General features: G+C 39.8%; 1 protein-coding gene across 5 annotated transcripts in view; it reads right to left on the reverse strand.

The window, feature by feature from the left end:
- Positions 1-522: 522 nt before the first annotated feature.
- Positions 523-16,153, reverse strand: part of map7d1b (MAP7 domain containing 1b) — a 51,102-nt gene continuing 35,471 nt past the window's right edge. For 3 of the 5 annotated variants that reach the window (XM_017484994.2, XM_017484993.3, XM_017484992.3), the window contains 13 exons: positions 13,453-13,557; positions 10,371-10,490; positions 9,683-9,807; positions 9,391-9,512; positions 8,865-9,118; positions 8,470-8,719; positions 5,932-6,091; positions 4,568-4,672; positions 4,425-4,475; positions 3,882-3,924; positions 2,942-3,026; positions 2,088-2,335; positions 523-1,057 (listed from right to left, as the gene is read on the reverse strand). In XM_017484994.2, the coding sequence (XP_017340483.1) occupies positions 1,047-1,057; positions 2,088-2,335; positions 2,942-3,026; positions 3,882-3,924; positions 4,425-4,475; positions 4,568-4,672; positions 5,932-6,091; positions 8,470-8,719; positions 8,865-9,118; positions 9,391-9,512; positions 9,683-9,807; positions 10,371-10,490; positions 13,453-13,557 (1,679 nt within the window). In that variant the 3' untranslated portion in view covers positions 523-1,046. The remainder of the gene's footprint in view (positions 1,058-2,087; positions 2,336-2,941; positions 3,027-3,881; positions 3,925-4,424; positions 4,476-4,567; positions 4,673-5,931; positions 6,092-8,469; positions 8,720-8,864; positions 9,119-9,390; positions 9,513-9,682; positions 9,808-10,370; positions 10,491-13,452; positions 13,558-16,153) is intronic. The other 2 variants (XM_017484995.2, XM_017484996.2) reach the window with 1 other exon arrangement.

Here is a 16,153-nt window from a genome sequence, read left to right on the forward strand (position 1 = left end):
CTGAAGTAAGTAGGGACACTATCTAGTGCACATCTCACTGAAGTAAATAGGGACACTATCTAGTGCACATCTCACTGAAGTAAGTAGGGACACTGTCTAGTGCACATCTCACTGAAGTAAGTAGGGACACTGTCTAGTGCACATCTCACTGAAGTAAGTAGGGACACTATCTAGTGCACATCTCACTGAAGTAAATAGGGACACTATCTAGTGCACATCTCACTGAAGTAAGTAGGGACACTATCTAGTGCTAGGTAGTAAATATTAGGTAGTATCACGTGGTCCTCTCCTTGAAGTAAAGAGACACTAGGTACAGTGTATAGTGCACATGTTTGGACTCACTGCCCCCTTCTGGCTGCCTCTGGAATTTCCCATCATGCTCTGGTGCGTCCAGTGGAATGTTTTTTAACAGAGAAAGGTTTCCAGGTATTTACTGAGCATTTATCATCATTTAACATCTCTCTCTCTCTCTCACACACACACACACACACACACACACACACACACACACACACACACACACCCTTTTTAATAAAGATTTATTCCACAGGTCAGGCAAATATACATTTACATAATCAGTCCTCACCTCTCTCTCTCTCTGCTGATGTGTCTCAAGTTAAATAACTTGAGTTCAAGACACACACACACACACACACACACACACACAGAGTTTATTTCTGAATTTAAAAGAAAAAATACTGATATAGTATAAGAACAATGACAATAACAATAATTATTTCTCATAACAATACTCAAATATCGTAATGCTTTTCCGAGTTTCGTCTCTAAATCAGTCACGCAGTCTTTACGGTGCAGCACGAAGACTCCGGGTGACGTCGAGGATGAAACCGAACACCGCTGCACCACCACACGCAGTGAGAAAGACAGAAAACACTGTTGTTGCTGTTGTTTTTTCTTATATGTTACGTTTAGTAAGATGAAGGTCCACGTCTTTCTGTCTTTCAGTCTTTCAGTTAAAGCGGTCGCTCTGACGGTTTGGCACACACACTCTCACCGTACATGGCGTCCAAGCCTCGTCCCATTCCTCACAGCACCTCTGCAGGACACGAGAGAGATAACATGCTCAGTAAATACACATACACACACCACCCTGCTTCACTGAGATCGCAAATAAAGAGGAGAACGTCACAATAAGTCGTTTACAGTCGTGCTTATTTGCGTAAAATCGGGGATTAAACACGACGTTGTTTCTCGTTTGTTAAACGAAGCGATGTGTCCCGCCCACAACCTTTTATTAAAATCAATGGTGCACCTGTCCTTAGTGTGTGTGTGTGGGGGGGGGGGGGGGGGGAGGGGGGGGGGTAGTTAAGCTAAGCCAGTGCTGCTCAACGGGGGCTCGGCGGACCCCTAGTGGTCCATGGCGTAATTGCAGTATATATATATATATATATATGCAATATATATATTGGTTTGTTTAATGTATCAAAATAAATTAAAATATATCATACGTCCATCAAATGTAAGAACAATTTAAGATATGTTTTAAAATGAGCTAATCTGGTTATTCACGAATATCACGTTAGCTGAGCTGACGATTCATTTTACATTCATTTACAAATGTAATGATAATTTGCAAAAACCTGTGAGTGGTAGACAAGTTCAAGTAACACGCCGACGGATAAAATTAACAAAAGATCATTCAGAGAGAATTAAATTAAATGTCACACCGACAATAAAATGTAAAAGAATAAAATCTTGAAATGTTTTTGTTTCGGTTTTTAAATGTCCAATGTTAATATTATTCAGGTTAAATATTAATAAAATAAAGTAACATATATATATAGAGATGACTATAATTGCTGTGGATTGAGGGGGTCCTTGTGGATTGTTCGAAATACGCTAGGGGTCCAGAGCTCACAACAGGTTGAACCACTGAGCTAAACGCTATCGGCTATGTACAAAAGGGGAGGAGACACTCGATATGTCCCGCCCCGCCTTCCCGTTTCGGTGGAAATGACGTCGACAGGCCAGATGGCGCTGTGCGTTTCGAGACGCTTGAAATAAAGCGAATAACTTCGTCGAGGAGCCGAGCAGGTGTTTACTATAACCGTCGTAAACGTTTGCACCTGCTACATGCTGAGGCTTCATCGGCCCCGCCTTCATCATGAAGGGCTCTCCTCCCTCGAAGGCCAAGATCGGGTCGGTCACCATGCCGCTCTGCGATTGGCCCTGCCCGTTGCTGTTACTGCTGGTGTGATTGGTCAGCTGGATGATCTCCTCGAAGTCAGCAGGCTCACCGTTGGAGGACAGGCCGTTGTGGTGTTTGGTGTCCTGGACACCGTTTACCACAGGAGCAGGGTTCCAGGACACGGGGCTGAGAGGAGACACGGTACAGAGACGGGTTTAACGTCTGTCTGCTTCGTCAGTGCTTTATAAACTCTACTGAGTCATAAACACATCTTTAATACAAGATTAATATAAACTGCTTTACCGTACATACTGTACTATAATACATACATGCACATTTGTACATGTGTTTAAGATAGCTCTGCTACTCCAGTAATCACGGTATAATATTATAGGATAATACAGGAAGTGGGTTTTTATTGAAGTAAAATATTCTAAAATATTGTACATGTTTATGATGATGGCAAAAAAAGCTACAACGCGTTATACTGGATTAAAGGTCCGATAATCCGGTAAACTACAGTGCGTTAAATTCCCAGATTCTCAACTGAAATTTATGATAAATAATAAATAAGTACTGTAAAACCGAGGACGAGAGAAACAGTCATCAGTGATTTAAATAATTAATGAATATGCGTAAATATGATTCCGAAGTTTGCAAGGAAAAAAGAAATTCCTGTCCCGGGATTGATTCACCCGGCACTACGCTACGTCTCCGTTAGACTCGGCACATGACGTGTGTATATAAACCACAGTGTGTATAAACTCCCAATGTAAACAGCGCATCGTTTACCTCGCTTTCACCTCTCCCTGTGATCGGTTTAAACCCGGAGTGCTGTTGTTGTGACTGACTGACGGATTCAGGGCAGTGACAGAATCTGCAAAGAGATTCAATAAAAAAAATGTATGTGTATAAACATGGACAAAATATTTAGTATTGTCAGCTTCACTTTCTACATTGTCGCAATTTTACTGTTTAATAGCACAGTAGTAGTAAAAATCCTGGATGGGGTCCCGTTTCACTTGAATGAATAAATGAATAAATGAATAAATGTACTCCTACATTAGGAACAAGAGGTAATACAGGGAGGAGGATATTTTTGGAAAGTTGTTGAAGTCATTGTAGACATTTCCTTATACCGTGACACGGGTTAAGGAGAGTGAAGGCTGGTGTATACTTCTGTGTTGAAGCATGTTTATGGGTAATCGCACCACACAGAGATAGATCGACCGATAATCGGTTTTGTAATATCGGGAGCACCGATAAATGCTGCCATCTAGTGTGCGTTTTGAGAATTGCAGCGCAGGAATGCTATCGCGGCACTGAATCTGAATACAGGTAAAGTATACTTGCTTTGCTTTAATGAATAAGCTTTATTTAACATAACAGCCATTCATGTACCAATGAGATTATGTTTATCAAGTATCAAACTGATCAAATATTTCTTACTATAAGATTACAATAAACCAAATATTACATTCTAGACATTAGTACTCATTCGTCATTTTTTAATTTCTTATCTTCTTCTGTCCGTTCCTCCTTTCTGCACTGAAACCCGAGACTTTCAGGCAGTTTTTCATTTCCTGCCCCCTATTAGACACGTAAAAGTATGACACAGAAGTAAAAACCAGGCCTGTAGTCTCGTGACCAGTGTGTGTGTGTGACTCTGACAGTCACTGAGCTAAACTAAGCAGTTAAAAAAGGTAGAAGAAGTAAAAGAGAGCCAGCTTACTCGTGTCTTTGCCGTTGAGCTGCGCTGGAGATCTGGCCTCCTTCTGCAGTGAACCAGAGAAGATTATTAAAGTTTAAATATCCGGGAATGATTAAAGGGCCGGGCGATACGATTATATAATATCAGTATTGTGATAGATCGTGTCACAACACACTTTTCAGAGATATCATCAGCATTCTGTAACATCTATAAACTCCTATTGGGAGCAGACGATTACCACGAGTACTTTTGTCATATTGCTCTATGTATAAATCTCTAAAAACCCCCAAAACAAACCCAATAGCAACATTTTATATATTTTAGCAATAAACGTAACCAACAATTTTGATGACAATTGATTTACACGTGTGGTTTGAGAGTCAGAGTTAACTTAGACATCTTTTGAGCTTTTGGAAAATGCTCGTTTCTGATTGGCTGATGGATAGACGTGTGATACTTCCTGTAACTATGGCGACGAGGAATGAATGACAAGCATGTTCGGGGAAAAAAACCCCGAGTTATTTATATTGTGTTTTAATGTTAATGTGAAATTTTGGAGCTCACCTTGTCTCCTGTGTCGCTCTTACGGGTTCTCTTCATGATCTCCTCCAGACGCTGCACGCACACACACGCACACACACACGCCACGGTTAATTTAATGTCCGGTTTGTTCCAGACATTATCTAATACTATTCTCAGTCTCTCACCTTCTTCCTCTCCAGACGTTCCTGCTCCTCTTTCTGAAAGTGCTTCTCTCTCTCCAGCCTCTGACGCTCCGCCTCCTCTCGAGCCTTCGACTCCGCCTCCTCTCTCTGAAAAATAAACAGACAAGATAAGGAGAGGTCCACGATTTCTCCGCAAGTCGTAAAAGTCCGAAACAATGAACCACTAAAGCGCAACTTGGACCAGACGAGGTATGGGCATTTCCTCATCCTGCCAGCAGGTGGAGTCAGAGTTCTGCACCTGCCTCTTTTTCATTCACTTCATTACTTATCTAAGCGTTTTCTCACTAATACTTTAAGAACATACAGCCATATGAGTCACATTAGAAACACTAAAACACTGGTTATTCATGCGCCTGTTCTAATATGTTATCGTTTCAATGGTAACAGCTCGTTCACAGCGACTTGTACGGCAGCGACGGACCCACGTGATCGAAGTCTAATAACAAATGAATCTAAACAAAAAATGTGTCCTTCTTTAACAAGCATAGACTCTGAAGTTTTCTGTGTACCCCTTGTCCTTCTCTCTCTTTCCATCTCTCTCTCTGTCCCCTTGTCCTTCTCTCTCTTTCCATCTCTCTCTCTGTCCCCTTGTCCTTCTCTCTCTTTCCATCTCTCTCTCTGTCCCCTTGTTCTTCCCTCTTTCCATCTCTCTCTGTCCCCTTGTCCTTCTCTCTCTTTCCATCTCTCTCTCTGTCCCCTTCTCCTTCTCTCTCTTTCCATCTCTCTCTGTCCCCTTGTCCTTCTCTCTCTTTCCATCTCTCTCTCTGTCCCCTTGTCCTTCTCTCTCTTTCCATCTATCTCTCTCTCCCCTTGTCCTTCTCTCTCTTTCCATCTCTCTCTCTGTCCCCTTGTTCTTCCCTCTTTCCATCTCTCTCTTTCCCCTTGTCCTTCTCTCTCTTTCATCGTCCCCTTGTCCTCCTCTCTCTATTTCTGTCCCCTTGTCCTTCTCTCTCCCATCCTCTTCCCACTCTCTCTCTTTTCATCCCTTCTTTATCAAATGGTGTATTCTATTCCATCTGCTTTTTATGTCCTTTTTCTCTCACCCCCCTCCTTTCCCCCCTATCCATCCCCCTGTAGGAGTGTGAGGGAGAGATGGGCCTTTCACACTGCTCATGGCTATTCTCTGTGTGCTGATTTAATGCAGCTCGCTGCGCCCTGCTTTCCCATTAAACTGAATCCTACAGAAAACAAAAGCAGAAGAAAGAGAAGAGAGAGAGAGTACACTTTGTGCTGTGCACATAAAGAGGAGCTGTTCGTGAAAATCATGACGACGAAACACCGCAGATCTGCACGCAGCATTCCTGTGGAATAATGACGTACAGGTTCTATTTTCCCACGGCGCTCACCTGTTTCTGGAGACGCACGTTCTCCTCCTGCTCGGCCCGGGCTCTCTCCTGCGCCTCCTTCTCCTCCTGCAGACGCTGTCGCTCCGCCATTAACCTCTGCTCCTCCTCCCTGCGCCTCCTTTCCTCCTCCTCACGCTGAGCACGCTCCTCCTGTAGAGCTCTGAGAGGAAACACACACACATATATAAACAGAAAAATAAACACACGTTATATACATACAGCGAAAAATAAACTATAGCAAGGCATCAATGTATAAAGAGTCACAGCAGATAATAAGCATACAGTACTGAATAATTACAAACCTAACGTCTATATCATATTAAAAGAGATATGTGTTAACTGATCATTTAATGCAAAGACTGGGTGAAGGCCTTTACATTATTTACGACTGTAGTCTGCATGCAGATTTAATACACACTGGGGCACATTCAAATAAAACATTCACAAATTCAAATGAAACACTCTCACATTCAAATAAAACATTTACAAATTCAAATGAAACACTCTCACATTCAAATAAAACACTCACAAATTCATATGAAACACTCACATTCAACTAAAACACAAATTCATATGAAACACTCTCACATTCAAAGAAAACACTCACAAATTCATATGAAACACTCACATTCAAATAAAACTCTCACAGATTCATACGAAAGACTCTCACATTCAAATAAAACACAAATTCATATGAAACACACATTCAAATAAAACTCTCACAGATTCATACGAAAGACTCTCACATTCAAATAAAACACAAATTCATATGAAACACTCACATTCAAATAAAACACAAATTCATATGAAACACTCACATTCAAATAAAACACTCACAAATTCATATGAAACACTCACATTCAAATAAAACACAAATTCATATGAAACACTCTCACATTTAAATAAAACAAATTCATATGAAACACTCACATTCAAATAAAACATTCACAAATTCATATGAAACACTCACATTCAAATAAAACTCTCACAGATTCATACGAAAGACTCTCACATTCAAATAAAACACTCACAAATTCATATGAAACACTCTTACATTCAAATAAAACACTCACAAATTCATACGAAACACTCACATTCAAATAAAACACTCACAAATTCATACGAAACACTCACATTCAAATAAAACACTCACAAATTCATATGAAACACTCTCACATTCAAATAAAACACTCACAAATTCATATGAAACACTCTACCATTCAAATAAAACACTCAAAAATTCATACAAAACACTCTCACATTCAAATAAAACACAAATTCATACGAAACACTCTCACAGTCAAATAAAACACTCACAAATTCATATGAAACACACACATTCAAATAAAACACTCACAAATTCATGTGAAATGCTCACATTCATATGAAACGTTCTCACATTTATATAAAACGCTCACATTCATATGAAACGCTCTCACATTTATATAAAACGCTCTCACATTTATATAAAACGCTCTCACATTCACACAAAACACAAATTCATATAAAACGCTCACAAATTCATATAAAACGCTCTCACATTCACACAAAACACTCACAAATTCATATGAAATGCTCTCCCATTTACATAAAATGCTCTCAGATTCATATAAAACGCTCACAAATCGTATGGAATGCTCTCACATACATATAAAACGCTCACAAATTCATATGACATGCTCTTACAGTCATATGAAATGCTCTCACATTCATATAAAAACGCTCAAAAACCTGCATGAAACTCTCACATTTATAAAAACGCTCTCACATTTATATAAAACGCTCACAAACTTGTATGAAACGCTCACATTTATATAAAACGCTCTCACATTTATATAAAACGCTCACAAACCTGTATGAAACGCTCACAAATTCATATGAAACACATTCAAATGAAATGCTCTCACATTCACATAAAATCCTCTCACATTCACATAAACTCTTCTCACATTCACATAAATCCTCTCACATCCACATACAACGCTCACATTCACATAAAATGCTCTCACATTCACATAAACTCTTCTCACATTCACATAAATTCCTCTCACATTCACATAAACTTTTCTCACATTCACATAAATCCTCTCACATTCACATACAATGCTCACATTCACATAAAATCCTCTCACATTTGCATAAAATCCTCTCACATTTACATAAAATACTCACATAAATGCTCTCATTTACACAAAACACACTCATATTCATGTAAAACATTTGCATAAAATGCTCTCACATCCACATACAACGCTCACATTTACATAACATCCTCTCACATTCACATAAAATCCTCTCACATTCACATAAACTCTTCTCACATTTACATAACATCCTCTCACATTCACATAAAATCCTCTCACATTCACATAAAATCCTCTTACATTCACACTCGATTTCCTTCAAAACACTCAAGTTCATGTAAAATGTGCTAACTTTCACACAAAATGCTCATATTCACATAAAACTCTCACTTTCCCATAGACCACTTTCACACTGACATAAAACACTCTCACATTCTCTCCCAGGTTCTCCCACCTGTTTCTCTGCTCCTGCTCCAGTTTCTCCTGCTCCTCTCTCTCTCTCTGCTCTCGAGCTTGCCGTCGTTTCTCCGCCAACGCCCGGGTCGCCTCCTCCGGGTCTGTAGTACCTGCCATCGTCTTGGTAACGGGAGGGGTGGAGTCAGGTGGAGGAGTGGGTATGGGCTCTGGAGTCTGAGGAGCTGCTGTGATTGGCTGGGTGGCAGGAGCCGGTGTCGCCGGAGAGGCGGAGACTGTGATGGCAGGAACTGAAATGATAACATTAGAGAGGAAATTGAGCATTAAACGACTAAATGTCACTACAATTCTTTTGATATCTTGGCTTTCCAAATCCCTTCCACTTATGACTTCCTGATGAGTTCTCCTCTGATCTGCCCCGCTCATCAGACTCACTCTTGGCGTCTTTAGCAGGTCCGGTTTCAGCCGGCTGTTCTTTCTTCGTCTCGGTCACGGTGACGGTGCTCACGGCGGGGGCCTGCACTCGGGCCGGGGTCTGTGCGCGGCGGGGGCGGGTTTTAGTGGCAGAAGGAGTTCGTCCTGAGGAGGAGGAGGACGGGGGTTTGGGGGACACGGCAGGACTGGGGGACAGGGGACGACTCCTGGGGGGCGCTGGGGAGGAAACTCGACCCTTGGGTTTAACATTGGTGCTGAAAAAAAAAAGAACGAGAGAAACAAGTAAAGATTGTTATAAGAGAATATTCTATAATATGACCTTAACAATTTTTATCATTTTAACACTCAACGACATCTTATCAATTACAGCTTATTTACTGACGCATATTACAGTAAACTAATTCCACACAAATTATGAAGAATTCATACTGAAGAACAGCAGTAATAATAGTGTCCATCCCATAATAGACTCTTACTGAAGATGTGTTTAACCTTTGTGTAGATTAATATCTGTTTGTTGACATACCTGAGCTCAGGTTTGGGACGTGTGATCGACTCGGACTGTCTCTTCTTCTGCACTTTCTCTTTAGTGATGGCGTTCTTCTCTTTTTCATTCTCTCTCTCCTTGTCCTTCTTCTCCTTCTTAGCCTGTCAAAAGCAAAGTGTTCGTTTGTAAGTGTGCGTACCTACAGAGGTATGTGTGTGTGTGTGTGTGTGTGTGTATGTGTGTGCGTGTGTATGAGTGTGTGTGTGTGTGTATGTGTTTGTGTGTATGTATGTGTGTGTGTGTGTGTGTGTGTGTATGTGTGTGTGTGTACCGGTGCAGAGTTGCGTCTGCGTTGGCGCTGTGTGATATCCGGTGTGCTGGAACTCCAGCGGTCTGCGCTGTGCTGGTGGGTGTAGGCGGCTAACGGAGACGCAGACGGAGAACGGGAACATTGATCTGAGAACACACACACACACACACACACACATACACCATCACACACACACACACCATGACACACACACACCATCACAGTTATTCATCCTGATTATCTACATTAGCTATATAAGCAGACTGAATTGACACTGATCTGAGATCAGACTCAGTAACTGTGTTTATCAGTTTGTCAATATAATCAGTTTACTGAGCTTAAAACTGATCAGAGATCAGACTCAGTAACACTGTGTTTATCAGTTTGAACGTATAATCAGAGTTTACAGCTGATCTTAGTTCAGATTTAAACTCTACCAGCTGTTTATTATTTTATCCTATTATACACAACTGTGAGCAGATGACTGGTCTGTTGTCAAACTGTTAATCACACAATCTGAAGATTAGATTTTTTAATTTGATAAATTATGCAAATGAATGCATATTTAATTAGAGAGACACATTTGCATAAGTACATGCCATTTTTAAAAAAAGCTTCAAACACAAAAATGCTTGTGTGTGTGTATGGGTGTGTGTGTATAAGTGTATGTGTATGTGTGTGAGTGTGTGTGTGTGTGTGTTACACTCACGAGCGTCGCTGCTGTTCAGGAGCGTGGCGGCGCTGCGGCTTCTGGCCAGGAAGGACAGCGTCGGGGTCATGAGTCTCTCCACGATGCGACTCTCCCACGGGCTCAGGCGCAGGCTACGAGCTGTCAGGAGAGGGCGCTGTTAGTCACTCCACACACACACACACACACACACACACACACACACACACACACACACACCCCAACTCGCATTCTTCCAACCGGCATGCCAGCTGAATTTAGTATACACTTCTGAGTACCACAAGATTTGCAAACAAAGTGTCAGGAAAACTTTTACAGTCGCAAAACATATGATGAAAACTATTAAATGTTCAATTATTATTATTCCTTCTTTTTTTTTAGATATAATTTTTAATAAGAAATAAGTAAAAATCTGCATTTTATTGCATTGTTAAACTAAACTGTTAATTCTCCATAACAAAAACAAAACAATTACATAACATTTCAGATTTATACTTGTGCAACCTTTTACTTGTGTGATGAGTAAATGTTTTTACAGTAAAATTGTAAATTCCAGGTTATTATAATATAAGAAAGGTATAAAAAAAAAAAAACGAATTCTAACGTCTTCATTAGACAAAGAAAAATGGATAAAACTAGACAGATTTGATTAATTTATAAGCTTTCTGTTCAGTTTTAGCTGAATAAAATGGCCGTAAAATGAGCAAATACAAGATAACTTAGATATGACTACGTATTTTTGTCTGAAGATTAAAACTGAATCCAGAGTAGTTGTCAAAATTGCCATTTTAATTGTGATCAATCAATTTTAATTGATATCACGTGATCATATTGCTCATACTGTTCTCCACAGGAAATGTGATAAACACTCAGAGCTCCTCGAACACACACTACACCAGTGTTCTTCATTAAATATTCATTTCCATTAGACCACCTTGTTCTCCTTGTCCACACTAGCATGGATGTATTTATTAGAAGCTTTCCGTCAAACATGGCATTTTTGCATCATTTTAAATAAGTTGCCCAATCAGAGGATAAAAACGGGGCACGAGTCGGACGGTTTCCTCAGTTTAACCCTAAGCAAAAGAAATGTCCAGACTGCTGCTCTTTTCAAAATAATACATTCAGGAGGAAAATATTCTCGTTGAAGGAGCGGTGTGTAAGTCTGACGATGCCCCTCGCCTCTGCTGAGACTACACATTCAGTTTCCTTTAAAACCAAAAGGAGTGGAGCTAAACAGCTCTGTTCTAACAGTGGGTGGAGCTAAGCAGATCTGAACAGTGTGTGGAGCTAAGCAGATCTGAACAGTGGGTGGAGCTAAGCAGCTCTGGACAATGGGTGGAGCTAAGCAGATCTGGACAGTGGGTGGAGCTAAGCAGATCTGAACAGTGGGTGGAGCTAAGCAGCTCTGTTCTAACAGTGGGTGGAGCTAAGCAGATCTGTTCTAATAGTGGGTGGAGTTACGCAGCTCTGCTTTAACAGTGGGTGGTTAAGCAGTTCTGAACAGTGGGTGGAGCTAAGCAGCTCAGTTCTAAAAATGGGTACAGTTAAGCAGCGCTGTCCTAACTGTGGGTGGAGCTAAGCAGCTATGTCCTAACAGTGGGTGGAGCTAGTTTCTGGGATGATTTCTTGAAAGTATAATTACAGGGGAAGAAACACTTAAACATCACAAATGGATGGTTTTTATTAGGAAATATAATCAGCTTATGCCTTATACAGCCTTTCTCTCTCTGTACACACACACACACACACACACACACACACACACACACCGACTGTACTTTAAAAACAAATGATCCATGTCTACGCAGGAGCAATAAACCTATTCAAGGTCATCAGCTATGGGCTGGTATACTGCACAAACCTCTGTTGCTAAGCAACGACTGGGTCCTCCCCCCCTTCACTGCGGCAAGACATCCAGCGGAGACGCTGTACCTGAGTGCCACCTTCTCGTATTCAGTATGTATTAAAGTGGACTTTAAAATAACATCAAATCAATGCAGAAATACAATGTTCTCTTATTCTGTTATTTATAAACATGTAAGCAACCACAAAAGAACCTGTTACTTAATAAATAAACCGGTGAAAACGCATGTAGAGAACCGCATGTCGTAATTTCTATTGCTACAACAGCACAGTTGAATTCTGGAATCTGATTGGTCAGAAGGTGTGCATTAATTTAGTATAACAGCACGGCGGTAACGTGAGCGATAGGTTTATATTAACGCGCCTGGTTTAATACGTCACAGTTTCTATAGCAACAGCTCATACACAGAGACTTGTACGGCAGACACGCCGCATAATCTACTAAACAGATTCTGTTGTTAATGGTTGATGTGGTGATGTTTTTTTTTGCGTGGAGACGTTTATTCTCAGGTGTCAGCGCTTTGTAACAGTCACGGAAAAGGACAGAGGGGTTTCCACGTTCAGGTTTCTCGCGTTTCGTTTTCGTTTTTGAGAGAGTGAGAGAGATGTTGGTGAGGGATGCACAAACATGTCTCGGCTAAAGGGAACATCGTGGATATTTGATTCTTGCCCTGAACGTCTTCATCTCTTTAGATGGAAATTTTTGTTCTGTTTTGAGTACTCGGAGCTTATTAATCAAACGTCAGGGAGCATGTTATTAATCCTCAGTGACATCCCAGTTCCTTGTTAATTCATAATTCAGCCACAGTCACATTCTAGCTGCACCAACACAGCACACCACACAAAGCAGATGAGGGACGACCCAAAACAAACACCACAGTGGAAAAGGAAGTGACGTGTGAAAATAAAAAAACAACAACATCAAAACAACAGAAACAAAGAGCACCACCACCACCACCACCACCACAAAGAGCCAGCCATATCACTGATAAACCACCACCACAAGCCATGAAGATTAGGAAAACATGATGAAAGGAACTCAAAATTACCCACAATGCAACACAGGGAGAAAGGGGTTGATTGTGAGAATGACTACTGATCACCAGGCACAGGCAGGCAGGCAGGCAGGCAGGTCACCAGAAACAACGGATTTACAGGGGAAAAAATGATTTTTAAATAAAGATGGAGTCTGAAGGAGGGGGAGGTGGGATGGGACACGTACGCCACTCGAGCTTACTTCGTTTGGGCGAGTTCCACAGCGTCGCTGACGACTTGGACAGCCTGTTGCTAATGACAGGTTCTGTCTGCCGCGGCAGGTTTACGGTGGAGGACGAGCATCTGCCTGCACCAGAGAGAATGCCACATACACACACACACACACACACACGCAGACATGTTCACAGAGGAACCCAGAGATTCATATTGAGGGAAGGAAACTGATCCGGTGTTGGAGCTACGCCAGCAGGACGTCCTGGAAGCTGACTCAGTCTCGTCCTAATACTGCCTGTAACACTTCCACTTGTTACTCAGAAGCGTACCAGATATCACTATGTACATACGATCATGTGTTCACTTAAATATTCTACAAGAACAGCTCACTTTTCTGATATTCGCCACTTCAGAAGCTGAACCCATGAAAGTACAGGATAGCAATCGATGCTATGTGTATTTATAGTGTAAAATACTTTTCTTATGATTTCACCAGCATATACCTGAAGTCAATGCTGATCTTCCCAACATATTTGTCCTATTTTCACTGTCTTTATAAAAGACTTAGACCTATGTGCTAACTAAATTGACCTCAGTTGTTAGTTATATAGTTAAAAATAACTAACTGAGGTAAATTTAGCTAGAAATTTAGTTAAACAGCTGTTTAGTCATGCTACGTTTTTGTCTTAGGAATTGACCAGCACATCTGAGATTGATGTTGATCTTCCCCACTTTATTCTTCTATTTTCACTGTCTTATTAGCTAAATATAACTAATAACTGATGTGCATTTAGCTAACACATGGCTATCTAGTTACAGTAAACTTTTTCCTAGACATGTACCAACACATCTGAGGAAGATGTTGATCTTTCGAACATTTCTGTTCTATTTTCACTGCCTATTAGCTGACCATAGGTCATACTATGACTATATATAGATAATAACTGAGGCAAATGTAGCTATGGGTAACACTATGACTAAATATAGCTAATAGCTGAGGTAAATGTAGCTATAGGTAACACTATGACTAAATACAGCTAATAGCTGAGGTAAATGTAGCTATAGGTAACACTATGACTAAATATAGCTAATAGCTGAGGTAAATGTAGCTATATGTCACACTATGACTAAATATAGCTAATAGCTGAGGTAAATGTAGCTATAGGTAACACTATGACTAAATATAGCTAATAGCTGAGGTAAATGTAGCTATAGGTAACACTATGACTAAATATAGCTAATAGCTGAGGTAAATGTAGCTATATGTCACACTATGACTAAATATAGCTAATAGCTGAGGTAAATGTAGCTATAGGTAACACTATGACTAAATATAGCTAATAGCTGAGGTAAATGTAGCTATAGGTAACACTATGACTAAATACAGCTAATAGCTGAGGTAAATGTAGCTATATGTCACACTATGACTAAATATAGCTAATAGCTGAGGTAAATGTAGCTATAGGTAACGCTATGACTAAATATAGCTAATAGCTGAGGTAAATGTAGCTATAGGTAACACTATGACTAAATATAGCTAATAGCTGAGGTAAATTTAGCTATAGGTCACACTATGACTATATATAGATAATAACTGAGGTAAATGTAGCTATAGGTAACACTATGACTAAATATAGCTAATAGCTGAGGTAAATGTAGCTATAGGTAACACTATGACTAAATACAGCTAATAGCTGAGGTAAATGTAGCTATAGGTAACACTATGACTAAATACAGCTAATAGCTGAGGTAAATGTAGCTATAGGTAACACTATGACTAAATATAGCTATTAGCTGAGGTAAATGTAGCTATATGTCACACTATGACTAAATATAGCTAATAGCTGAGGTAAATGTAGCTATAGGTAACACTATGACTAAATATAGCTAATAGCTGAGGTAAATTTAGCTATAGGTCACACTATGACTATATATAGATAATAACTGAGGTAAATGTAGCTATAGGTAACACTATGACTAAATATAGCTAACAGCTGAGGTAAATTTAGCTATAGCTCACACTATGACTATATATAGATAATAATTGAGGTGCATTTAGCTAGCACATGGCTGTTTAGTCAAACTAAGCATTTTCTTTTAAATTTACCAACACATCTTGATCTTCCCAAATTTTTTATTCTATTTCCACTATCTTATTAGCAAAATATAGCAAATACCTGAGGTAAATTTAGCTAACATTTAGGTGCTTCATCATACTAAGTAATTTTCTAAGGAATTTACCTGAGGTAAATGTTGATCTTCCCCCAAAGGAATTTCTATTTTCATTGTTTTATTAACTAAATATTGGAAACAACTAATGTACATTTAGTTAGGCCATTGTTGTGTAGTCAACACTTCTGAGGTAAACGTTGATCCACCCAACATTTCTGTTCTATTCTCACTCTCTAATGAGTTAAATATAACTAATACTTGAGGTAAATTTAGTTAGCACACAGTTGTTTTGTCATACTAAGCCTTTTCCTAGGAATTTATGAACACATCTGAGGTAAATGTTGATCTTCCCAGCATTTTCTTCCTCTCTTCACTGTCTTTATATGTTTATGTTACCTTATACCTCAGTTGTCAGTCATATTTCCTCATTTTCCACCCTTGCTTTTGTGATATTTTGGTTTGTGATTACCTTTAAACCAAATTCAAACCTGTTTTTTTTAAATAATAATAATTTTAATAGCTGGTGTTGTTAACTTGTTGTCTAACTAGCTAACAAA

This window comes from Ictalurus punctatus, chromosome 14 (genome assembly GCF_001660625.3).
Source record: "Ictalurus punctatus breed USDA103 chromosome 14, Coco_2.0, whole genome shotgun sequence".
Classification (NCBI taxonomy): Eukaryota; Metazoa; Chordata; class Actinopteri; order Siluriformes; family Ictaluridae; genus Ictalurus; species Ictalurus punctatus.